At 39.8% G+C, this 27,500-nt stretch overlaps 1 protein-coding gene across 1 annotated transcript in view; it reads right to left on the reverse strand.

Moving 5' to 3' along the window:
- Window positions 1–6,291: 6,291 nt before the first annotated feature.
- LOC139474471 (multidrug resistance-associated protein 1-like) overlaps window positions 6,292–27,500 on the reverse strand; it is a 33,155-nt gene continuing 11,946 nt past the window's right edge. Inside the window, exons 7-30 of the mRNA XM_071257508.1 lie at window positions 26,998–27,129; window positions 25,711–25,965; window positions 25,049–25,226; window positions 24,401–24,721; window positions 21,790–21,927; window positions 20,707–20,853; window positions 20,127–20,211; window positions 19,868–19,934; window positions 19,510–19,636; window positions 19,190–19,366; window positions 18,556–18,723; window positions 18,173–18,350; window positions 17,490–17,580; window positions 16,666–16,774; window positions 15,649–15,886; window positions 14,304–14,614; window positions 12,991–13,190; window positions 9,730–9,856; window positions 8,537–8,638; window positions 8,189–8,335; window positions 7,374–7,532; window positions 7,079–7,245; window positions 6,731–6,925; window positions 6,292–6,438 (exon numbers count right to left, since the gene is read on the reverse strand). Of these exons, the coding sequence (XP_071113609.1) occupies window positions 6,327–6,438; window positions 6,731–6,925; window positions 7,079–7,245; window positions 7,374–7,532; window positions 8,189–8,335; window positions 8,537–8,638; window positions 9,730–9,856; window positions 12,991–13,190; window positions 14,304–14,614; window positions 15,649–15,886; window positions 16,666–16,774; window positions 17,490–17,580; window positions 18,173–18,350; window positions 18,556–18,723; window positions 19,190–19,366; window positions 19,510–19,636; window positions 19,868–19,934; window positions 20,127–20,211; window positions 20,707–20,853; window positions 21,790–21,927; window positions 24,401–24,721; window positions 25,049–25,226; window positions 25,711–25,965; window positions 26,998–27,129 (3,931 nt within the window). The 3' untranslated portion in view covers window positions 6,292–6,326. The remainder of the gene's footprint in view (window positions 6,439–6,730; window positions 6,926–7,078; window positions 7,246–7,373; window positions 7,533–8,188; window positions 8,336–8,536; window positions 8,639–9,729; window positions 9,857–12,990; window positions 13,191–14,303; window positions 14,615–15,648; window positions 15,887–16,665; window positions 16,775–17,489; window positions 17,581–18,172; window positions 18,351–18,555; window positions 18,724–19,189; window positions 19,367–19,509; window positions 19,637–19,867; window positions 19,935–20,126; window positions 20,212–20,706; window positions 20,854–21,789; window positions 21,928–24,400; window positions 24,722–25,048; window positions 25,227–25,710; window positions 25,966–26,997; window positions 27,130–27,500) is intronic.

Below are 27,500 nucleotides of genomic sequence, written 5' to 3' on the forward strand. Positions count from 1 at the left end.
CCTGACAAGGCCTCATTTCTCCCTGTTGTGAAAGCGGATCATGGTTTTTGCATATCAAGCTCCCCACAGCGATGCCCTCTTTCGCGGAGTTTTCTTGATGCAAGGTAATGGCCATTCGCCACCACTCGCATGTTTCCGTGATTATAAATATCAAAATTAGGGTAGTGGTAATATATATTAAACGAATTTAATTGATATAAATATATATTTGGGTGATTAGCTGGTTTCCAAGATAACCTTACACAAAAACTGTGTTGTCAGATTGTGTCACATACCTTTATTACATTAACAAGTGGTGACTGAAAAAAGAATACAGGTTGCTAGAAGAAAAATGATTCCTTAATAAATATTTACAGCGGTATGATGGTTTATATACCACAAATCATAATTGCAAAGATATAGAAGACTCGAACGAATTTTTTCGGAATCTGTAAAAGAAAAGAAAGCTATCGTAAAAGGATCAGCATTAAATACTGACAGGAATTGGAAATGAAAAGTCAATGTTATAATATTATGGGTTTTAATTACCTAAATTGGTGGCGAACATATATTCTGGTTGATCTAACCTGTAAGAGACGAGAATGTTACTCCCACACAATTTAATTAGTTAAAGATATTTATGTTATATCTAGCACATAGTTTTTACTCAGCTACATGTCTTTACATTAGTTGATAAGACTGTAATTCTTCCTTTTTATTGAAATTTTAAATTTGAACGAGCTTCGAAATGTTGTTTCTTGTTTAACGTCACACTAAGCAATATTCCACCAATATGACGACTGCTCGTACATTATAGAGACATCACCAGGTAAACCAGTAATTGATATTGTAGGCAACGACCCACGCGGTCGTGGAACGATGGCACCAGTCAACCGAGTTTAAGAGTCTTCGCATCCCATTCATTAAGACGCCTCTTAACCACCTCATAACGATTCTTTAGAATCCCCTCGGTGTTTGAATATTAACTCAGACTCATTATGTTGCTGGTGTGTGTTTAGAAAAAACTTCTACTCATCTTTTAGACATGGTAGATATGACATTTCTTCATAATTGCATTATAATTAGTGAGAGAGTAAGTATGGTTTTAAGGTGTTTGCAGTATACCTACAATATCACGGCGGGGGACACCAGAAATGGGCTTCATACATTGTACCCATGTTGGGAATCGAACCCGTCTTCGTCGTGACGTGCGAACGCTTGAACCACGAGGCCGTCTTTTTATTGTAATTAATTCATATAAAACGGGTACACTATTTGTTAAGGGTGTTCATGAAAGTACAGATTCACTCATCAAATAGATGAGTTTTAAAAATGTCCTTTAAGCACTGAAAAGACAATGTCAAATCTGCCACGCTTAACTAAACATGTCTGAGAAATTCATTGGTTAAATGAGTTAAATCCGAAAACCCCCTTGGTTTTGTCAGTTTTCTTCATCTAATTTTAATATCTTATTCAAAAAGTATTTATTTGTAAATAAAATACAAACAGTTGAGAATGAATGGGTTGAATGTCTGGCCAAATATTTGTTTGTACAAAAGAATATGCTAGTATTTATCTCAAGGAGGTTCAATACTTTTACAACAGGAATAAGCGAGAGCTGCTGTAATGCCTACAAATCGTGGGTACAATTAGAGTTATAGTTCTTCTCGTGTTCATACGCCAATATGGAAGCCTTTGAGAGGGTCACAAGTCTACATTCGGCATGTCTCGGAATGGGACGTGTTGGTCACGAATGAGGTAAATGCCAGTTATGCCCCATGCGCCGATGGGATCCGCGCGTTTTCATTGGTTAAGGAAAGTCCCGCCGGGTTGACCTAATGCTAAAAATAGCTCCTCGGCAGAAGGCCAGAACGGTGTCTTACGAGTCGTTGTGTAATAATGGGGAATCCCCGTCGCATGGCATGAGCACAATGCTCTTCGTCAAATGAAGCAAAATGTAACCTGACCCTCGAATTCATCAATATGTTCAATAAGCAACGTTAACTTCATTGTTTCATACTGTGATCATATATGCAGTAAATGACATACCTTCAGCCTTTGTTAATTATAAACAGTAAAATCATATCACATAAGCCTTTCATAGATACAGTTTGAAACCATGGCAGAAATGACCGTGATGTCAGAGGTCATCACCTTGGAATGCCGGAGGTAAACGATAAACATATGCCATCTGTCTCGGCTTAGCAGGATGTGTTGGAACTTATGAATTGAGTGGCCTCAATTGTACCTGTAGTCAAAATGTATCAATGTACTAACCTAGCCTCAATTTTGTAATTGATATCTTTTCCTGTAAAAAAACAAGCCTCGTTCTCGAGTGAGACCTACATACAGTAAACAAAGTTTCCTAGCAGACGACAGATTCACTCTCTGGTCTCTGTCAACTGGCCAAACAGAGTCTTTTCGGAAACAAATATGTGCCATTTTCTTCATCAGCTGACACTAACTGATCTCAGGAGAAGTCATTACGAAATCCAAAAACATAGATGATTTTAATTACCATAAATAATCCACTTCTCTCATCATTTAATTACTGACAGTCTTTGCTTTGTGGAGGGTAATGTATGCAATCGTTCTTAACATACATTCTTTGAAAAGGAAATATATTTACACATTTCTTCTTCTGTATTATGGTATCTTTCCAAGGTGAATAAGTTCTTGACATTATTCATTCCTAACCTTGAAGCTACAATACACTTCCTCAATTATCAACTGAAAGTTTCATTTTTCTAAGTTACAGTGATGTACGTTTTTATAAAATATTATGTCTCTTCATCTGAGGTTGAATTATTTTCACTGATACATCATTCATTGTCGATTGAGGTACTGTTAGAAATGTTTGTCTGTCCTTAAAAAAATCGTCAATTTCAACCACAGTTCCATGGTGTTGTGAATCATTTATATGAAAATTCGAATCATCATCAGATGAATGTTAAAGTTCATATTTACCATCCCACAAGACACTGATTTTCGATATCTGAGACTAAATATTTAATACGCGTTATGACGCAAGAATATGCTTTAATGAAGGTTCGAGAAATAACTACAAAGGTTCAAATTTCTGCACGTGGGCAGTAACGGGGCATCAGTTCGGAGGCGAACATCAGTGAAGAGTTTCCTGGCTACTGTCTGAGTTATTGTCAGACGCCGGTATTTTCGTGGTGGACAGGGCAGCACAAAGCAGGATAGAATGAACTGAATCTGGTTCTAGTTGTAACTGATAGAACTCGGGAGATGTCACTTTTCACATGTTGCTTTTCGTTTAGTTTTCTCTAATTGTTTATTGATTGCATGTGTGTGTCTCCCGAGAGCTGCATTATATGATTGAGAGGACGTTACGATCTGAATCAGATATTCCTCACCCTGATGTTTGTCAGGCATTTAGATGTTTTGAGTGCATGAAATCATTCATGGATTTCGTAAATGAACCCAGTTTTGTATCTCCAATTGGTTGGCGACAAACCACGTGTTGGAATAAGTGTTTTGTGCGTTTGGACCAAGAGTGTTTGTCGAAATGTAAAAAGGATAATTTGGTTTATTGTAATGAAGCGGATCGTCAAGATATTCCCACATTTTGGGAGTCACATCCCAGATATCCTTTGGATTTATACTTGCACTTACTCTTACTTTGCTGTTCATTTAAAGTGAGAAACTCCAACCCATTTGAATCACTTTTCAACAACACATCTCCCCAAACACATGGATCAATGTTCGCCCCTACCACTAAGGCCAAAGTGAACAGTTTTGTAAAACCACAGTGTATAAATAATTGCATAGGGAGAGTGTGCGTCGTCGGATAAGGGATCGAATCTGTTGGGTAAGTTGCCTCTTACTTTCTTTTTGAGATCCGTTCGTCACGATTTGAGGGCGGAAAGGAAATGCCCCTATTCTTTTCTCTTCAGATATCTGTCAACACTCGACATGTATGACAGAAGGGTCAAGGTTCAGGGTCAAAGCCGTCTATTTGTAATGCCGACGAGAAATTTGCACATGTAAGGTGACAGTTCACGACGGGTATGGTCTCAATAGGCCTAGGTTCATTTTGAGAAGACAAAAAGTACCAACAAGGTTCATGGTCTACATAGTATTTTAGCAGTATTGTTGTTTTCATTCATCTCTATGAATTTATCCATATCCTATTTTTAAACTAAATGTATCCTTGAATTCGTCCCTCGGGGGTTGGCATTATCGGACGAGGGATTGTAGATAGTGTCTTACTTTAACGATGTCGTTCAAAACGTCCTTCGTAATCACTCCCATCGATTAAAACAATGAAGGAATTCTCAAATGAAATGTGATCTATTATGCCAGCAATGTGTCCACATCCGCGATTGTCAATTCTGACTCGATCGCTGATTGACAAGGCCGACGTCATGTTTGTTTCTCAACACTGATAGTAGTCCCTACTTGACCTTTCCTATTTGCAGCTCTATCTGCATATAGCCCCGACGGATATCGTTTCTTTCCGTTGGCGTTATCCTGCCGAGAAACCTACCCATTTCATGATAAAGCATTACATTATATAAGAAGTTCATGTTCACTTCAGAGGCCCCGGGGAACAATAAAAGCGACAAAACACTTTCCCTATTCATAAGAAATCGAGGAAGTCGAGTGTACAATTCCGACTACATTACGAGCACGTGTTTATGAAGGACTATCAAATAGTGATGATACCAGCTATGTGTTCGCGAAAAGGTGTCGCGTATCCTGACAATACGAGCAGGTATTCCAATTCAGATGCATAAAGAAAGAGAACAGCAAGAACGGAAACACAATGGGTGACAATGAGGATGCTCACTTCTTGGCTTCATGTCCTTCCTCCGAATGTCACATCAATGTTAGGAATGAGAAAGTCCAGCATCTCACATATTAGATCCCTTATATACCTGAAGCTCATTATATAATGAGTTAAACTTCTTACCAATATTTCCCCGTTTTGACATTGCCAATGTGAGCAGAAAATCCCATTCATATGCATAAAGAAACAGATGAGAAAGGAGGGGTGCGCCATTTGTGCTCGTGGGGATGCCTTCTTCTTGCCTAAATGTCTTACTCTTTTACATATATATTAGCAATGGGGAAGTCCAGTATTTTAAATTTTGTTTTCTCAGTAAAATTCAGATGGCATTTGCTTTCATTTTTCACAAATTGTCCTGAACCTCTGAAGATAGATAAGTAACTATACCTATGGTTACCATGTTTAGGAACAGATGTCCCATGGATCGAGGAATGAAGGTTTTCCTTGGGTTTGACATGTGGTACAGTGGTTCACAAAGTTGAAAAATCAAATATTTTGACAGAATTGAACTTGGTTCTTTTCTTCCGTTGAAAAAAGTCAAGCAAATCCACATGGTTTTCATTCCACTGGTCTAAATACTGTCTGTGAGTATGGAGAAAGTGCTTCCCTCGTTGTATTAAAGATTATGCTAAATCTTAAATTCACGGATTTGGTGGCACATTTACTGGACTCAGCAGAATATATCCATTTATAGGAATTGGTATGGAGCTTTAGATTCTTTTACAAAAGAGAAATGGACATGTCTTCTGGTATTGTTTCTTGTTAATCTACCGCCATATTATAAATATAAGTACCGTAGTAGGGTTACCTGTCTGATGTTTGAGTGGCGATGAAAATTGACTTTTCTTAATTTAATATGTCAGAGATGTCGTTTGGTTATGGAAAGGGTTATGTCGCTTTCATTTGACCTGTGATGATCTCAAGAGGTATGGATAAAAATTATAGAAACATATCTTGTGTCAAGGATACTTAGATTCCAAAACTTTATAATGGACATTTTCAGTGGTCATAAAGTAAGTGTGTGAGCTGGGTTTATCGTCGCTTTGAACAGTATTTCAGGGAGGAGAGTGGTTCACCGGTATGGTACTGTAAAAACTAGAAACACAATCATGGCGAACTGGGATTCGAAACCACAATCTCGGTTTCCGACACGCTTAAGTGCCTACACACTGGACATCAAATTGCGACGTCATAGATTGCTGTCTCACCCGTGCCCCCTTGGTCCAAATGGATACTTATCCCTCCAAGTCATGTCCGAGGTTTTTTCTGGCCACGGAGAATCCATCCACGGCCATTTGAAAGTTATACCACTGTGTCCGTTTGAATTCATGTAGTGACTGATGCATATATATCAAGCGAAACAAAATGTATCAGCTGCATATATATCAAGCGAAACAAAATGTATCAGCTGTAACCCCCTAAATACTCACACACACTAACACTAACACTAACACTAACACACACACTGTCGTGCTGTTTATTATGCAGTTGAATAATCAATATACAATATATTAAACCCAAATTATATGTATTATGACAACCCTGCAGCTTTGGCCATGTTGTAGAAGATGCTGTCAGGCTGTTGCAGCAGGGAGTAGGGAGTGTCAAACTCACACACACAACCGTTGTCCAGGACCAGGATCCTGAAAGATAGATGTTAAGTTTAATCACTGGTACAGCAATACAGTTCAATCAATATTTACGTCATTTGCTTGTTTGTTTGTATGTTTGCTTGTTTGTGTATGTATATTTGTTGGGAGCAATCGATCCCCACCGTCGGGGAACCATGACGAGCAATCAACCTCACTACCAGAACCATATGGTCGGCTCTTACGTATTATTAACCTGAAAATGTCATACAACACCCGATGCATCGAACTTAAATACTGAAATTCTAAAATAATAAGAACAAAGTACATGATCATGAAAACAGACCTGTCAGAGTCCATGACGGTGTTGAGTCTGTGGGCGATAGTTAGCACAGTGCAGTCCTTGAACTCTGACCTGATGGTCTGCTGGATCAGGTCATCTGTTTCCATGTCAACGGCAGCTGTAGCCTCGTCCAGTACCAGGATCCTGGTCTTCTTCAGAAGAGCTCTGGCCAGACACAAGAGCTGTCGCTGACCCACACTGAAATATGCCAGAAAGGTAACCCGCATGTTGACAAGTTATAGCGTTTGTGTTGTGCAAATATATCTTTAGTGCTGACACACTATAATGTACAGAAGTAATACTTGAGAAGCAACAATATTAAATAACAAAAACATTGACAGGATCTTGTACCTCATGTTCTCCCCTCCTTCGCTACACTCGTGTTCCAGTCCGTTAGGAAGCGTCTCCACAAACGTCTTGAGATGAGCCTGTTCTAGTGCCCGCCAGATCTGATTGTCGGAATACTGGTTGAAGGGGTCAACATTACCTCGCAGACTTCCGGCAAACAATACAGGATCCTGCAACATCATTTCAAAGCATTTCTTCATATTAATCATTCAAGAGTTCAAACCGGTTATTATTATAAACTCTATCATATGAAACACCACACGTATGACGCCAATATTGATGACAAGGAAACGCTTACCTGAGGCAGGATGGTGAGTTTGCTCCTGAGATCATGCAGCCCGAGTGTACTGACGTCAACGCCATCTATGTTGATCTCCCCTCCTGCAGCCTCTATCAACCGAAACAGGGACAGAGTCAGAGAGGACTTCCCCGCTCCCGTCCTGCCTACGATGCCCACCTGGAATATGCAGAATGTGTGTATTATGACCTGTTGGTGCATGTACAAGTTCTGTTCTGATGAGTAAATACTTTGCTGTTCATTTTCTGTAAATGTTTGGGTATCTATTATCCCATGAGGTTTCAGGGTGATAATAGGTCCCCAGTAAGCTATGCATGTTGTAACAGACAAGTACGTAAATGGATAGGATCGCCAGATTAAGTGATTTGGTTATCATCGTACGTTACTCATAATATTAATCACTGGTTTGTCTGGTGTCCGTTTGTCTGATGTATGGTGTCTATGACGATATCGGTCCCATACTAAAATATGCAGTTATTCAATGGCATTTAAAAAACGTAAGAGCATAATTTAAAAAAACATATTCATTTTTATAAAGGCCATGTGCAATATTTTCAAAGTAAGCTGAAGAGTATTTCACAAGAAAAGAAAACAACGAAATCACGCATTGAAATGTGTAAGCTATTGTTCAAAGAAAACAATTATCTATTAATTATCTATTAAAATTCTAGTAATCTTCGGAAATTGCTCGAAGGATAAAATGAACCTGAGTCAGTTCCTTAAAGTATAATAGTTTCATTCCATCCTTTAATTTCAATAACCAAGCACATTTCTATCCAAACTAACATATTAGATGCCAGTAATCCTCAATTTACCTTTTCCCTAGAATGCACAGTGAACGTGATTCCCTTGAGAACAAGATCAAGGCCTTCTCTGTACCGAGTTGAGTAGTCGAGGAACTTCACCATCCCTGAGTCTGGCCAGTCGTGATTTGGACGTCTCTCTTGTATGTCCCATGCTGGCTAGGATTGAATAAATCTTATCTTATCAACACTCTGTCATGCACGTTGAAGAAAAGGCAAGTATTAGAACATCATTACACTTTTCAAGAGGTAGTCTAATACTGAATTAGAATGCTGTAATACTGAATTCGAATGCTGATGTTTAATAGAAAAGGTATCATCAACGTACATCTCGCTTCAGTCTGGTTTCGTTTTTCATACCTCTGAATGTATTTCTGTATACTGTTTGACCCTCTCCACCGTAACGATCTGAGTCTCTACTTCTGAAACCAGTTGCACCATCCAGTTGAGGTTTGCGGTTATCTGAAGTCAATGCACACACTACTAACATGTATATATCAGTACATGTGGATCAATGGCATGGATACACAAGGTACACGGCAAAAGCTTGATGTCATCCTTCATAATACCATACACATGTGCATGTTAGCTGTCAGAACTTATTCCTGAAATTGCGCTTTCTAACAAATTCCTAAATAGTGCGGACCGTTTATCTTGTCATTGACTGAGACAGAAGGAATGTTACATCACAATATGTCTGTATCTTTGTTGACACAAATGACTCAAACTGATCATTCTGATCTAGTTGCTATTGCTTCACACACGGACAAGTTGTACGTGACATTGTTGGCTGTAACAATGATCCAACTGAACCATACTTTAGGGGTCTCATACTTTAGGGGGAATGGGTGACCCAGTCTAAGGCGCCGCAATTCGCTGGGCAGAGTTGCTGTCCGTTTGGTGCGCCAGAAATCTATGTGGGCATAAAGTTCGCCACGATTTTGTTTCCAGGTTTGTCAGCACCATACCCGTGCTCGTGGATTACACCAAATGGTGAACGTCTGTGACACATAGAGCTTTCCTCCCATACCGTAGTATAACAGGAATACTGTTCAAAGCGGCATTAATCCCAACTAACTCGACCATTTTCAATGTAATAAAGGATACCGCTCCCTGTGGCGTGAGTAAGAATGTAGCGTCTCTTTGGGGGGTTCTTGTATAACAAATGGTTTTGCCAATATCTTCTTCAGATTTTACTCCTAAAGTATTTCAGTACTGCAATAACATTGTGGTGACTCCGAGTAAGAATTTATCCCCGGCTTTTCTTCGGGACTTAATGGATCAGGTTGTCAGGCTTGGTGACTTGGTTTATTGTGTGTCATTCCACCTCGACAGAGCTTTGCTTATTAGATCAAGGCCTTCGACCATTGTACGATTTCGACTGTATCAGGAGCATATGGTTTATGAATCACTATCAAATAGTGATGAAACAAGGTTTTTTCGAGATAGTGAGTGTCCTGCCGCAACGGTGGCACCCGTCACAAATACATGCACGGTCAAGTAAGGTGTCCATGATCGCCTGACTAAACTCAAGTTCGCAGTGTCGTACATACCTCAATAGCATATGAGATCGACAAGCCCACAAGACCTCCTGACAGGGTGTCGCGTGACATGACGGCAAACAGGGAGGCGGCCAGGACGATGATATTTCCGATAATCTCGAGACGGACACCTTGCCATCTGTTATAATGCAAACAGAAACGCCTTTCTTTATACTTTGTAATAGAACTGTCTAACCTCTGCTTTAAAAAGAAGTTCAGTTATCTCTCATGTTGCGAAAGTTCAATGTGATTAGGTGAGGTTAAATGGGGTTTGCGTGCGTGCATGTGTGCGTGCTTATTTGCCGGTTTTATAGTAGTCTGACCCACTGAGATACCATGCGGCCGTTTTGACATGCATGCCCAACTCAGACACTGTATACTGACTCCCAGCCGACCAGTCCTTGTTTTATCTCGCAAATGCTGAGCGCAAGGCAGGATAAGAACAAGCACCATCTTTCAACGTCTTTGGTATGACGCGGACCGCAGTTCAGCGTGACCTATATGTAATTAAAATGATGCGTTATTTCGTATATGCGTTATTTCGTTATAACGATGACTTCAACCTGGGGACATCATATTTCGTTCATACACTGGTAAAACCCCTTGGGATGTTCTTGATACAGCTGTGACTGTTACTGAAGGTCACGGGGCTGTCGGGTAGCCTAGTGGTTAAAGCATTCGCTCGTCACGACGAAGACCCGGGTTCGATTCCCGACATGGATAAAATGTGTGAAGCCCATTTCTGGTGTCCCCCGCCGTGATATTGCTGGAATATTGCTAAAAGCTGGGTTAAACCATACTCACTCACTCACTCACTACTGAAGGTCACGCCCACTCTTAAGGTGATACTCTCCAAAATGTATTCACGTTAATGTGGTTGGTTGGTTTGTTGTTTGATGCAGCACCCAGCAATATTCCAGCTATATGAAGGCGGTCTGTAAATAATCGAGTCTGGACCAGACAATCCAGTGATTGATATCATGAGCATCGATCCACGCAATTGGGATCGATGACAAGCATCAACCAAGTCAGCGAGCCTGACCACCCGATTCCGTTAGTCGCCTTTTACGACAAGCATAGTCACCCTTTTACGGCAAGCATGGGTGGCTGAAGACCTATTCTACCCCGGATCTTCACGTTTATGTCAGAAGGATTTACTGCAGTCAATGAAACATGCTACATGTCATCCTCAGGACAGTCCCGAGATCGGAAAGGACGTGAGTTATGTGTTATTGTCAGTGTCAGTAAATGTATTTTGTAAAGTATGTTCGCAATTTCCACCAAAATGGTCATTTCTGCAGATAGGTTTTAAGTCTTATGTATGCATGTTATATTTTTTTAAACTAATGTTGGTTCACTCCCAAAACGCAGACCTCCCAAAACGTAAAACCGCTTAATCAACATTTTTGCGCGGTTGACTGCACAACATATCTCAAAGCTTATCATGCAGATGTAGTAACGGTATCTTCCAGTTTTAGTGAAAAATAAGAACTTCAAGAAAGAGACAAGTACTTAGGTTTGTGTTTTTATATATGTATATATATATTCTTTCTCTGTCATAATTTTATGACAATTGTTTAGAAGCACCATTGCATGTATAGGATGAAAATATATGTATATATATTTAGGAAATCTTAGTACAAATCTCAGCACGAGTTCTCCGTTCATTTACTTACTTATCTGAGGGAAGAGTTTACGGATAAGACATAAGAAAAGACATCTACTCTAGTTCTTGTTGTCAAAACATAATAACTCAATAGAACTGAGTAAAAGGATGAAATAGGCCCTGTATCCTAAAAATAAATTTAAACTTCATAACCTATCTGGATAAGGAAGTAAGAATAGGGAAAATTTTGGTTTCAACCATTTTTAATTTTTGTGTGACCAGCATGCATTATGTAATGAAATTAGAACTCCACGTTTGGGGAGGATACGTATGTCAATTGATGCCGGGTCAAAGTGACCTATTTTCAAGGAGCAGCATTCATTTTTATGTTATGTTATATTCCAACTAAGGGCATCATATTTGGTTTATATGTTGGGATATTCTCAAAATACGTGTCACTGACTGAACGTCAATTTCTCAAGATCAATCATTCAACAAAATCAGAGCTAGTTGATTTAACAAGAAATAATCAATTTGTTTTATTGAAATTGAAAGTCAAGGTCATTAGACCCGAAGTACTTGTAACTTTTCTATAAGGTAGATATAGAGACATGGGGCGTTCTGTTTGTAAGTTCCGATGCAGTTGTGTGATGTGATTATAGCTCATATCTTGTTATTAAGGTAGCTAAATGTAAAGGACTAAGATGTAATGCATGAGATAACATCAGGAATAAAAGATGTTCAAAGAGAGATATCGGTGAGTTCTACCGTTACTTGATCTTGTGAAGTATAACTAAAGTACTCACGGAAATGGAAAAAAACTGTTTTTCTCAATTTAAAAATCTACACAAAGTGTTACATAGCTGTAAATACGAAATACAAAACAACTCGAAAAGTACTAGTCTGGATTTGCTAGTTTGATCTCAGTGAACAATACAAAATGTACTTTATAGGACGTAATTTGTCGGCACTTTCAACATTCAAAAATAAAACTAAGTCCAAATTGACATAGCAGAAACAGACTATATAGGCCTTATGCACCTGTTCTCACCTGTCGTCAAGGTGTCATAGGTCACCTTGATCTACTTACACCTGGTTATGCCCTGTTTCACAATAGTCTGTTTTATTCACATTTTTACACACTTTTACGTGTAAAAAGGCATAAAAACATTTGATACGCTGTATTTGTGCCACGGCCCAATTAGTACTAATTTAGTTGTTTGAATATTTACATATTTCGTATATTAACTGCATTTATTTAAGATCTGAGGTCGAAAGAACAGGGTTTTTTTCATTTCCGTGAGTACTTTAGTATTAATAAGTGTTTGGTTGGAAAGTGTTTCTGGAAATGGTGTGTATGGGACTGCTTCATGCAAATAAATAAAAGCGTCAAAAGCCTTTCCATATCAATAAAAGCGACAAAACCCTTTCTATATTCATAAGAAATCTCTGTCAAAAAGTAAAGTCGATTGTACGATTCCGATTATATCATGAGCATGTGTTTATGAATTACTATCAAATAGTGATGATACCAGTGTTCGCGAAAAGGTCAGCCCCACCTGTGGCACCCCTAAAAACACTTGCAAAGGCAAGCCAATTGTTCTCCTGAAAACCAGTCAGAATAGGGCAGAAATCTTTGCATTCCTGCATCATCATATCACAATTACCTGAGAGAACAAAATGAGTAAAAGGAGAATCTCTGGTTTGCGTCTACTCTGTCTTCTGATTCCTTGATGAACCTCGACTGTGCTTGGAACGATCTGATAACACTGGCTCCTGACAGCGTCTCCCCAAAATGGCTGTATATCGGGGAGCGAGTCTTGGCTTCTAATCTCTTCAGTTGGCGAGAGGTAGTCACGAAGAACCGCTACGGAAATGAAGGAGGTATTCAAATACGTGATTCTAACGTGGACACATATCACTTGAAGAATTGAAATGTGAACGTTTACTTCATGCTGTTGGCAAATATCATTTTATTGGTGAACAGGATCCTATAACTTTGAATACTGATTCAAGTCTAGTGTTATTGTGTATGGGGAAAGAGTCATTCCATGATATAAAACAAAAGAAATAGTAACTGCCTGTGAGAAAGTGATATTCCAGGGGATTCAAGAATATATATGTATACTGTCTAAGCCCAATAGGGATAAAGATGTGTGTTTTTTTTTATTTTTTGCCTGGATGTCCTTTTTGTTAAAAATATAAAATACATATTTGTTAAATATATATCATTGTTAAAGAGATGGATGTCCTTTTAATTGTCAGTTAAGAATTAAGTATGTACCATCTAAATACTGTTTCTGTACTGATATTACGTATGTGACATTAGGCTATTAATCAACGTTGTATATACATTGTACTATAGGTCTGTGTCGTCTTTTGTACGGAAGTATAACAACAACTGAGAAAATGAGAATACAATTTCAATTGCGGAAGGGAGATGATAACGATTCTTTCTGCCCTACCGGATGTGCACAATTGAGGAAATTGGCAAAACCATTAGAAATGGCTATGACAGTTATCAGACATGGTCCCATGAATGATAACTAGATTTTGTTTAGTTCAACAACTGCATGTTTGCGACTAATAACAAAAAATAAAATGTTTATGTAGGGGAAAATGTAACAAAATGGCTGATAGAAAAAGTTTCATAAAGCATTTTCCTTGACACAAGCTGATTTTGTTTGTTTTTGTTTGTTTGTTTGTTTGTTGTTTAACACCGCACTCAGCAATATTTCAGCTATATGACGGCGGTCTGTAAATAATCGAGTCTGGACAAGACAATCAAGCGATTGACATCATGAGCATCGATCCACGCAATTAGGATACGATGACATGTATCAACCAAGACACATAGATGACAACAACACACACAATTGGTACAAAATGATTCTTCGGTCACGGACTTGCTTTAACTTAAAGTTCCCTGTGTTATCGTTGGCGTTATAGGCTTTAAAGAATATAGGTTAATTTGGTTCACCTGTACAAGGAAGTAAAGTATGATCAGGGGAATGACCACGACGAGAAATATAGGCGTAGTGTAAGAAATGATGATGATGCTGCTGAGGACTTGGAACACTGTGTTGAAGGAATACTCCACCGCAGTCGGCATCCTGATGTCGATGGTATCCATGTCCTGAGAGAACCGATTGACAATTCTTCCGGTTGGTGTTGTGTCAAAGAAGGACATCGGTGCCTTCAAAACATTCCCCAGCATGTTTGAATGGAGAATACGAGATGCTTTTACTGTCCTTAAATTCCACAGAAAGGAAAACACCATGATGAAAGAAGCTGGAAAATGAAATGCATGGACTCACTATCAGAACTACAATAATGAGTGAGTGGGGAATGTTGTTTTACGTTCATATGAACAACATGCCCGCTCTATCTCGGCAATATGTCAATAATCGAGTCTTGGCAAGTTCTCATAAATTGATTGTCTGCTTGTTGTTTAACGCCGCACTCAGCAATATTCCAGCTTTATGACGGGGGAAATGTTGTTTTACGTTCATATGAACAACATGTCAGCCCTATCTCGGCAAAATGTCAATAATCGAGTCTTGGCAAGTTCTCATAAATTGTTTGTTTGTTGTTTAACGCCGCACTCAGCAATATTCCAGCTATATGACGGCGGTCCGTAAATAATCGAGTCTGGACAATCCAGTGAATGGTATCATGAACATCGTTCCAAGCAATTGGGATACGATGACATGTATCAACCAAGTCAGCGAGCCAGAGCACCCTATTCCGTTAGTCGCCTCTTACAAGCATAGTCGACTTATAAGACATAATTTCAGATATGTTGTTGACAGAATAAGGAACATAGTCAGGGCGAATCTAGAATACGAACCCATTACTAACTGATCCTGGCACAACCAAGGAGCGTAACTCTACTTATTTAATGACAAAGACCGTACATAACACATAACACTGCAAACACGAAAACGTCATTTTTTCCGTATATGGTCATTGGACGGAAAAACGACGTTTTTTGGACGTTTTCAAACCATCCTTTTTCCGTCCAAATAACGTCGTTATTTGACATCGGAATTTACTGGGAGAGAAGGATATCATCAAGATCCTCCTTTCTTGATTGACATTGTCAATCAAGCAACAGCGTCTACCGGTATTTCTACTTCTCAGATTTAATTGGTCAGTTCTCTCGTTTTAGATTACAGGCCCTGTACTCGAAGCGCATAGCGGAAGTACTGAAATCAATCGTTCTGCGCATGCGGATTGCAGCTATTGTACTCTTTGAGCATACTCCTGTGTGGTGTGGTAATACAGTACAATATAAGTCGCAATATTATGTTGTTTATCCTTACTTTGAACTAGACCTAAAACACCATATATTCCCATGTAGTATTCGTCTTTCTCCATTCGGAGTGAGCTGTTGGATGGAAGAATCGTCAGGTTTTTTAGGGAGCTGTCGTCAGTCCATTTGCTGAGCCATGTAGTTGACGTTACCGAGGTTGTTTGAAATAATGCGTACATAACCAATGCGACCAGCATCGGCAAAAGTCCTATAGCCCTGGCGTAGGTTAGAAACACTTCCATTGTAACCTGGAACACCAAGAGTGTCGTATGAGTGTGCAAATCTACGCTTCTTCCGTCAAAAGGAAAAGGTACCAAATATTGTATATTTCCTTCATTTGATCTTACAGGAAATGACAATTGAAAGTTTACACCTGTAAAAATTAAGCACCATCCTTAGTGAGTGCGTATGGTTTTACGCCGCTTTTAGCAATATTCCAGCAATATCACGGCAGGGGACACCAGAAATGGGCTGAACACATCGTACCCATGACGGGAATCGAAACCGGGTCTTCTGCGTGACGAGCGAACGCTTTAACCACTAGGCTACCCGACCATCCTTAATTCATATTTATATTTACATTGGCTGCAAAGCTTCTACGTTGTATGTATGAAATATTACTTACAATGTAAGTGAACATGTAGCATGTGATGTTCCCTTACGATCATGTATCTTGCCAATTAATATAAGACCTACCACTTTTCTACAAGATTTTCGTTTTTACTCCTACGAAGAATACACATATTATCTTTTATTTCAAACTATCAAAAGTTTCTTTACATTAGACTTTAAATTTAACTTCGCATCTTGAATATTCAATTTTGGTATCTTGCAATTTCTTATTTCTTATTTCAATATTGTTGAGTGAGTGAGTGAGTGAGTATGGTTTTACGCCGCTTTTAGCAATATTCCAGCAATATCACGGCGGGGGACACCAGAAATGGGCTTCACACATTGTACCCATGTCGGGAATCGAACCCGGGTCTTCGGCGTGCAATATTGTTGAGAGTAGGTTGTCGTCAGATACCTTGCCAGCCTCCACCACCTCTTCCTTAATCAGTTTTCTCTTTTCCTTCACCCTCTGTTCTTCCTTGTCTGGTTGTGACTGTCTGGCCTCTGTGCTCTGGGGTTTACTCCTAAATGTATGAACCAACATTTTGTTTGTAAACATAAACTGTGTGCCAAAAGAAGGTATACCAAACTTGTTTTTTATGAAATTGAATCTTGGAAGAACTGTTATTTTTGGCTATATCTGCTTAACCATCACTCATTCCTGCAACAGTTTGTAAAAATGTAATCTGTGGCTGGGTAATTTTGCATTTAACTAAATTGGTTCAGTGAAGATGGGGGAAGACATGAATTTGCAATCTCATAACCCCCGCCACAATTTTTAAAAGCTAGTTGATTGAGTTTCAAAGGTAAGATCAGCACTTGTATATTATGTGAATCTTGTTTGTTAATTTTATTAATCAAAGTTTTGAATCAAATTATATATTGAAAAATAAAACCACGTAGAAGTATTCTTTGAGTTCTAATTAAGCGCCAGTACAGTTCGTTTTTTTATATGTAATTATAACTAAATATATTTTCAATTTAAAATCAAACATATGATAAAATCAAGGTAGGTATATTTTCTTTTGACCCTCGTTTTAGAAGGACAAACATTTTATTTTGTAAACATAGAAGGGAGGCGGCTTACCTGTGAATTGTACATACCACCACCGACTGGATCAAAATGTCACTATGACACAAGAACTTTAGTAAGCATATATGCTGTTACATGGTCTTAGAAAGCATTGGGAGCCTTAAATCAATCTGTTCAAGTCATATTCAAATACATTATTTACTTACAGGTCAGTGTGATTTTCTGGATCCATCTCCCCACTTGATTTAACTGATTCAACACTTGAGTGTTGAAGACCATGCATCCTTATTTCGCTCACTGTTTTCAAAATGTTGTTAGAATTAGGTAATGTCACGTTGCTATGCATGTATATGTAAGTATGTCTGCTGTATACTTAAACAATAGTTACATGAACTGTTGCTTATATACAACTTCATCGTCAGAGAACAATGCATATTATACGCCGAAACAGATTACATTGGGCTTAAAAGGCAAAATAGCGGTGACAATTATATGAATGGATCGCTGAAAATCAGTAATGACACTACGTGTTCAAGCGTGATTTGGGTTAAATGCTGCTTTGAACAGTAACATGGAAGGAACTGTGTCGGAACAGTCGTAGTTTAGCACCTCGGTGAAACCCACAAACATGGCGTGGCGCAGACAAACCAATGATCATCGTCAAGTTGGATCTTGGATTCTGACCATGGATCATAGGATCCTTGCACGTCTAAGAAACGTATTTCCTCTCAGATAATTGCGGTGCCTTAGACGACTGGATCACCAGTGTCCCCATCCGTTTGTTAAAACATGGAAAAATGTATATACCTCAGCGAATAAAAGTTTGAATGAAATAGTTGAACATTTCTTTATAATGCATTAACATATGTTCGCCAAATGTTGAACCTACGTTCAGTTTCAGAATCATTACTCTCCAAGGAATAGGTCTGTAGAAACAGGGCAAATGGCCCGTTAGACTTGAGAAGCTGCTCATACGTCCCCTTCTCGGATATCTGACCACTGGTCATCACGAGGATAGAGTCCATCTCTGGGAGCCAGTTGATGCCGTGAGTGACCAAAACCCGGGTCTGGATACATTTGTGAGAAAATTAAATTGTCAAAATCATTTACAAAATAAGGTAGGATATCAAATATATATCTGAATGTATGTATAAATATTATATGATATTTGACAAATGTCTCTTACCCGCGACAATAAATTAGATGTAGCTCTCACTTATGCTAAAATTATATTCATATAACATCATATAAAGCACACCTATGTGTACCTACCTTGCCAGCGAGCAACCCTTCGCTACTGATAACCTTGTCAAAGATGTGTTTCCCCACATGACTGTCGACAGCACTGAGTGGGTCATCCAGCAGATAGATGTCAGCATCGTTGTAGACAGCTCTGGCTAGAGACACTCTCTGCTTCTGTCCTCCACTCAAGTTGATGCCCTGATGGCAAGAAAGGAGACGAATACAATGCACAAGACACAATGTTGTAGACAGCTCTTGCTAGGCAGACTCTCTGCTTCTGTGCTCAAGTTGATACCCTTGTGGCAAGATAGGAAACAAATACAATACACATGATACAGTAGACAGCTCTGGTTAGAGTCACTATCTGCTTCTGTCCTCAAGTTGATACCCTTGTGGCAAGATAGGAAACAAATACAATACACAAGATACAGTAGACAGCTCTGGTTAGAGTCACTATCTGCTTCTGTCCTCAAGTTGATACCCTTGTGGCAAGGCAGAAAACAAATACAATACACAAGATACAGTAGACAGCTCTGGTTAGAGTCACTCTCTGCTTCTGTCCTCCTCTCTAGTTGGTATGCTGATGACAAGATAGGAGACGAATAGAATACACAAGACACACACTGTGTACAGCTCGTGCTGAAGACTCTCTCTCAATACTCACTCTTTCGCCAATCTCTGTCATATCACCAGCAGGTAACATCTCCAGATCTGGAGTCAGAGCACAGCACTCTACCACTTTGTCGTACCGCTGTCTGTCCATGGGCTTCCCGAAGAGGATGTTGTTCTGCAAGGTGTCGTTCTGGATCCACGCAACTTGGGGCACGTAAGCCATGTGACTCTAAAAGGGGAAAAGCAAGACTGGCAATATTTATATGATATGTTACCAAAAGATGTAAAGAACATTGAAACCCAATGCATGTAGTTTGATATTGTACATTGTGCACTGACTGTTTTGAAGCAGGAAAGGAAATCATGAACGACCTTCACACTGACATGACCGTTGAGCTTGTCCATTTCCCCCAAGATGGCAGATATAAGTGAGGATTTCCCTGATCCGACTTGACCTACAATTGCCAAAAGTTGTCCCTCGACAACAGCCAAATTGACGCTGAAAGAACAAAATAATTTTTACTCTGTAGTAGTTAAAGTGAGTAAGTAATATCACGTCAGGGAAAATTATTTCAGACCTATCAGATATTAGTTATATCATTTAAAAAACTGGCTTTCAGATTTAGCTCCATCTCATTTGTTCAGACGGTATGAAATGGTTGATATGGTGTTATTATTTTTATGTTAAGAGATTACAAAATATAAGAAATGGCATAAAAATGTTATTTACTTAGCGAGAGCTGGTCCTAGTTCAGAACTCCACCGGAAACATCCGTCTGTAATCGTCAGTGCATGACCTATATTATATAGGCGTAAGACACTTATTGTGTAGGTCAATATATATCGGTCAAGTTTCATCTACTAACTACATTAAGTTTGACAGGTTAAGCAGAATACACAAACTCTTACGTTACACAGATAAGTATTCTCTGAGGAAGTGTAAACCTAACAGTTAAAGCTTGGGGTCACTAATAGCAAAGCTTACTGACGTTGTGTGGCATTCCATAAGATTTGGGTATCAGACAAGTCTTCTGTGTTCAGGTACTTGTTAATTCTCTTCATTGATACTGTAGCCTGAAATCATAAAAAAAATTATCATGTATATAATGATGTGTAAATGAAATCAATGTAGCTCACCAGATGAAGAACCATACAGATGAATTACACATATGTATTGTGTAGTGAAATGGGGTGTAATGTCGCGTTCAAGATTCTTGCACTTATACGGCGACGTGAGTGTACGCTTCTCCGTGTGCGTGCGTGCGTGCGTGCGTGTGTGCGTGTGTGTGGGAGTCTGCTTGTACCAATACAGATTAATGCCAGTTGTAAAGCGCTATCCCGCTGAGATACCAATCCGCAGTACACTTGGGCATCCCACTCAGACACAGTATACTGACTCCAAGCCTACCGGTCCTTGTTTTACTCTCTTAGGTAGGGGAACCTCAAATACCATCTTTTAGCGTCTTTTAGTACGACGCGGCCAGGATCGAACCTTCCGCTCTCCACGAGACCACGGAAGGTTTTATTGGAATGGCGGCGTCGGTACACCATGCAGGCTGAACTAAGTACCTGAACTAAGTATGCGATGATAGATGGTGTTCTCGTGACAGCAAGTTTGATTATGCTGAAGAGTGAAATGGCCGGGAAGACGACCTCAGGCCGGAGGTAGTGGTCTTCAGAAGTGAAGATGTATGTCGTGAATGTTGTAAGAGACACCTAGAAGAATAAAGGATCTATTGACTAAGCAAGATAAACACATACTTTAAACACACATGTCTGGTACTAAGTTCACATAACCTAATGCAAAATTTATATTTTTAAAGACAATTGTCTGAGAAAGACGTTAACCTCAATGATCTGACCCAAGTCTTGATTACCTCCTCGTTATTACATTCCAACATGAAATTGACACTCGTGCATAGCAAACTTCGAGTGACTACGCTATTAGCTTTTAGAAAATCCTTGATTGACATTTTGCAAATCATTTGTGTTCATCAAGGACACATGTCCTTAATATTTATAGTGTACTTCATCTTACTGCACGGGTGGTACTGTCGTCTAAGGCGCCGCGATTCGCTGTGTGGTAAACGTCTGAGACCTGCATCACTTCGGCTTTCCTCCCACATTAACCTAACAGGCCGCGATGGAACTGGAATACTGTTAAAAGCAGCGTTGAACCCAACTCACTCACCCACTCACTCCTCTTACTGTCATGTATATGCGGCAGGTAAATTTGAATGTGCCCGTCCTCTAATTAACCACAATTCATTTAATTTGTTCAGTTACTGTTACTGGTAATTATCTGATAATTATTTACAGAGAAGTATATTTGTATGGCTTCACAGTGAGTGAGTGAGTGAATTGGGTTTAACGCCGCTTAACAGTATTCCAGTTATATCACGGCATGTCAGCTTAAGGTGGGATGCAGGTCTCAGACGTTTACTACTTCCCTGAAACCCACGAGCACGGGTATGGTGCTGACAAACCTAGAAACATGATCGGTTCGAACCGGGATTCGAACCCACAATCATAGGTTTCTGGCGTGCCCAAGGGACGCAACTCTGCACAGCGAATCGCGGCGCCTTAGATGACGGGTCCACCCGTGCCCCCTTATGGCTTCACAGCAGGATGGATTTAAAAAATGTTACTTACAAGATAAGGAACGAGAGTCCATGTGAAGGTATTAAAACTCTTCTGGAAAGACATCTTCAACAAAATCTGTATCTCTTCATTCCGAACCGCCAGGATTTTTTCCTGGAAGGACGGTTCCCAGGCATACAGCTTCAGTATCTATGTCAGCAAAAGCAAATTTATCATTTGTTCACAAAAAGTCTTTACATGTATCAGTTTACTCCTTCTGGCGTTCTTCATAATTTCATCTGGTAGTGCTATGCAGTTAAGTTGTCCTGAACGCAAAACAGGTTGGTACTGCCCTTATGCAAGATTGCCGCCGACACATCACACTACTTCCGCGGAATCTGTCGACTTTCTATGTATAGTTTGTCGCTAAACGCTCATGTCGCCGTATATACGTTACAGTCAATGGGTAAAGTGACTGAAATTTTCACTTCGGCGATTTACAAGACGCGTAAATATTTCAGTTATTTTACAAATTGACCGAAACATCTGTCCATATACTTTTTCATGATAACGATTTCCAAAACACATGTATGTTTAATTTCATCACCCAGTGACTGGAAATGATAGGATTAAAAGATAACGAAAGTCAATGTACATATTTTTGTTATTTTCTGGCTTCTAATCCTAGCACTTTCTGTCTATTGGGATATTTTAAGCCATTTAGAACTTCTCTATAATTTTTAGTCACTGATTTTTCCGCCAGGTTGTAACATGATTACAGAAATATTAGCCCTTTTATAAATTGCGTAAGTAAATTACATTTTACACATCGTCTGTAACATACATCCGAATTCTTCCATCCGCAGGATGAAGCAAAAAACGTGATTCGTCAATGAGCAACAGAGTTCTCCATCGCAGGTAAGGCCCTACGTTGTGGACTTGACACTACTGACGTTGTTGGTTGGTTGGTTGGTTGGTTTGTTGTTTAACGCCGCACTCAGCAATATTCCAGCTATATGACGGCGGTTTGTAAATAATCGAGGCTGGACCAGACAATCCAGTTATTAATATCATGAGCATCGATCCTCGCAATTGGGATCGATGACATGCATCAACCAAGTCAGCGAACCTGACCACCCGATCCCCTGAGTCGCCTTTTACGACAAGCATAGTCACCTTTTACGGCAAGCATTGGTTGTTGAAGACCTATTCTACCCCGGAATCTTCACGGGTCAACTGACGTTGTAGTCCATCTACGCAAACCTTGTATGGCGGATGCTGTGGAGGACTCGGATGTAGCTGTCCTGGGCTGTGGTTGACACACGTGGTCTACGGTATCTGGGAACGTTTCGTGTTGTTCGTCGGTGTCGGTAGCGATACAAGAGTCTCGCCATGATGCTTGGGGATACACGAAAAGTCGTGGCTATGGCCGATCTGAAGTCACCCGTCCCCAAGCGACCGATGGCGTTACATCTTTCTGCTTCACTCAGTCGCGGCAAGTGTTTGCTGTTGTTCATTCGCGCAGAAAGAGGAGACGCTAAACGAAAATCCTACACGTTTATAGCCCTTCACGTACAGCTGCGATTTGGTGAAATTGTTGCGTTTTGGAGACTCTGACAATGGCGAAATGTTTGGGCCATCAAGTTCCATTGTATTCATGATTCCTGTATCGCTATGTGTAAAATGACATATCTAAAATTATATATCTATTATCAATGACTTAATTCACGTTTCTTGTCTTATAGAACATATTGCAACAGGCGATGTTCAGTGAATATACGTAGACACGAACATTTTGCACCAAAGTGCATACAGAAAGTCGACAGATTCGGCCGAGGTAGTGTGATGGGGTGGACAGCATATAAATAAATAAAGATATAAGTATAATCCCGTTACAACTCTCATAGTTCCAAAATACGTCATATTTTCTTCTATTTTTCATAAATAACTTTGACTGTATGAAATAAGACTAAACAACAAAGTTTGTGTATATTACTCCATAATTTGTGTACTAAAAGTCTATCTCAGTCGGCGATGATATACGCCGGCCTTCGTTCACAAGTTTTGGTTGATAAGCATTATGTATTAAGCGTTAAGACTACATGTGTGTACCGTCCGAAGTCACTTATCAGTCGGTGTTGATATACGCCTGCATTCATTTCCAAGATTTAGTCTATAAGCGTTATTTGCAAATCGTTAAGACTACAGGTCCGACGAGAGAAGTAAACATTTCCCTATGATAACGCGCTCTCCGAGAAAACTTGTGTAATTTTAGTCACTTCTGCATACTCATGCCCTTCAAAACTGCGAGGTAATCTCTAAAATTCAGAAAGTCAGCACGTTAGTTTAGCAACATTGTGTAGGTATTGTTTAAGTAAGTGATGATTGAAAATGCGACCATATCATGACCTAAGAGCATCGGTTGTATAAATATAAATAACAGTCTTTATTCTATACGAAATAAAGACTCGCCACTAACAGATGCTTCTCTTGGATGTTTTCAGGTGTGCGGTCCCACGCTAATTCCCCGACAACTAATTCTAGGAATTATAATCAGCCTAGACCAAACATAAACCTTTAAAGGTTATTATAGGTCATAAGGATATTATACAACGTATAAGTATTAAGGAGGATGTTCAACAAAAAAGATGAGACCTACATCTAATCATTAACCTCCCATTACCTTGATTCCGTTGAGGACTTCATTCATGATCTTCATCCTCTTGTCCTTGTGCTTCATCAGTTCAGCCTGATACTTCCTCAACATGAACACAGCGACAGTGTTGACGGGCAACAGCACAAATAACACCGCCATCCCAGCGAACATGGAGGCTCCCAGAGACTGGTACAGGAGGTACAGGGCAATGGCGACATTCATAGGGATAGCCCACACTGCCCAGATCCACATCGTAAAGGTTTGTATATGCTCCACGTCCACAGACATCAGGTTCACAATTTCACCTGTTGTCGACTCTTTCTTGGCCTTGTTACTCATCCTCAAGGACTAAGAGTTGTTTATGAAATGGAAAATATTACAAGATGCGTATGTATAGTTTGTATTGTACGAGAATGAACGAACAGATTGTATAAGACCCTTGGGCTGCTGGAAGTGGAAATGCCAGCGCCATGATTCTGGAAACTCTTTTCTAAACTCATCTGCTAATGCCAGGAAGCGAGAGCGATTTCTGTATCAGGATTAATAAGAACTGTGCATACCATACATGTAATGCCAGACAGAAGGGTTTGAGTGTTAAGTCAAAATAGTAAAACAGTTAATAAACAGTAAAAAATAGTTTGTCATTACAGCATTCAGACTGTGGAGCAATCGTACCTTTCTGTAAATTGCAGATATGATGACAACAGCCATCCGCAGTGCCACCTTTCTCCCTTGGTGCCAGTTGGCGTGCGAAAAGACTGTCTGAGTTAACGTGGATACACAGAGGACAATGCACAAAAGGTAGCCTTTCCACAGGGGTATAGTCTTGTCTGTGGTGAATTTTACGAGAAGACTGTAACATATTAAATGAGCATTTTTTTAAAGAACAAAAGTCATTTGGGTGCAATAATTTTACATAAACCGCCTGAAGAGAGAGCTGTCTTTTTTTAGCGGACGGTTTTAACAAATTAGGTGTGCTATTGATGTTCATATCGCGCTTAAAAATATATGTATTACAGTAAACTACGGTTATAACGAACACGCTTATAACGAACTGACCGATATAACGAACTTATTTTTTAGTCCCGGCCATTTGCTGTATATATGCTGTATATATGCTTATAACGAACTACGGTTATAACGAACTAAAATAAGTGGTCCCTTTGAGTTCGTTATAACCGTAGTTTACTGTACAAGAAATGAATGAAATACAGGTTCGTCAACAGATGCGCTCGGAAAGACATGGATGAGGACATAGGTTAACAGTCTGTGTTTTCATGGCCCCATTATATTTTGCAATAGAAGCATAGAAAACAGTGTTATATGTGGATACCTACCCGAGTATCAAAGGACTTGCAAATCTGAGCATGTCGCTAACAAGTACCCATACTTGAAACTGTATCAAGTCGAACCAGAACGTTTTCCACAAGGTCATGGCCAGGGAGATTTCTTTTCCACAAGCTGTCTCCATCGTCTGTTTTCTCTGTTGATTTTTACTTCCCAACAAAGGGGATGTTTCATCACTAGCATCCAAACTGAGAGAGTCATTAAGTCTTTTTGAATAACACACTCTCTTGTCTCTCTCATTGCTTCTGCAATAGGAAAGTATAAAAATAGTACACACCAACTGATTCTGACATCACATCATTTTATGCATACAGGGCTAGCTGCAGGTGTATTCTGTGTCAAGCTGTCTGGGGTGTATTTTATTCAGGATGATAAGTAACTAGACAAAACTGTCGATGTTACATATACAGGATTACGGTCACGTTGTTAACATACTAATTGTCTGGGTTTTTTTAATGTTGTTTAACGCCTCACTCAGTCAATATGACGGAGTTCTTTAAATAATATTGACCAGACAATCCAGTGACTGACATCATGAGCATCGGTCTACGCAATTGGGATACGATGACATGCATCAACCAAATCAGCGAGCCTTACCACCCGATCCCTTTAGTCGCCTCTGATGGGTCACTGAAAACATGGATCTTCACGGGGCAAGATATTATTTATTTCTGGTACACGAAGATCAATCACAAACTAATACCTGCAATAATTAAACGTGAGTGAATGAGGGAGTTTGTTTAACGCCGCTGTGGTCTTCATTTCACTGAGTATTGGGGGTAGGAGGCGTGACTTGGAGTTAGGAGGGGAGCATCCGACGTATTGCAGGTCTTATATCTCTACCATATTGGTGGATCCCTTCACTTTGGATATGGTACTCAAAACAGGGGCATAATCTGACGAACCTGTAACACAAACCCACGATCACAGACTTCTGGCAAGGCTTAGGGTGGCCAATGTGCACAGTAAATTGTGGCGCCAAAGAAAACTGGGCCAACAGGTCTCCCCTCACTATGGAGTACTGTAAGGGACATTCTCGCGATCTCGCTTTCTCGCGATCTCGACCTGTGGAAACGAGGTACATATGCCCAAAACACGTGAATGCGAGATCGCGAGAACGCGATATCTTGGCCAAATCTCGCGTTCTCGCAATCTCGCATTCTCGTGTTTTGGGCACATTTACTTCGTTTCCAAAGGTCGAGATCGCGAGAATGCGAGATCTCGAGAATGTCCCTTACAGTATTCCATACCTCACTGTAATGTAACACGCTGTTTACCTTCTTGGCTTACTAGTCTGTTTACTCCACTGTGACAGAAAGCCGGGCGTGTTGCGGGCAGACGATAAAGCTGGATGAATATCATCGACGTCTGCTTCTGTCAACGACTTTCGGTAGCCCTTGAGCAATAACCTACGACGCAAGCATGAGTGCGTGAGTGAGTAAGATTATATTTACAGAGCTTTCAGTCATTTTCCAGCCATATCAGATCGGTGGATACCGGGAATTGGCTTCGTATATCGTGACCAAGAGGGAAATCGAACTCGGATCTTCTTCTAACGCAAAACAACGCTGCCAGACAGCCCCTTACTCTTGCTTGAGTGACTGAGTTTTTAAACAGTATATCAGTATATTTTAAACTTATATAGTGCCAGCTGGGGAGGAGAAGCCGTAGTGATACAGGTCCTAGACGTTTACCACTTTTTTTAAAACTCACGAGCACGAGTATGGTGCTGACAAACCTGGAAATATAATCCGGGAGAACCGGGATTCAAACCCACGAT

This window comes from Haliotis cracherodii, unplaced genomic scaffold (assembly GCF_022045235.1).
Source record: "Haliotis cracherodii isolate W230 unplaced genomic scaffold, xgHalCrac1.p SCAF_3, whole genome shotgun sequence".
NCBI lineage: Eukaryota > Metazoa > Mollusca > Gastropoda > Lepetellida > Haliotidae > Haliotis > Haliotis cracherodii.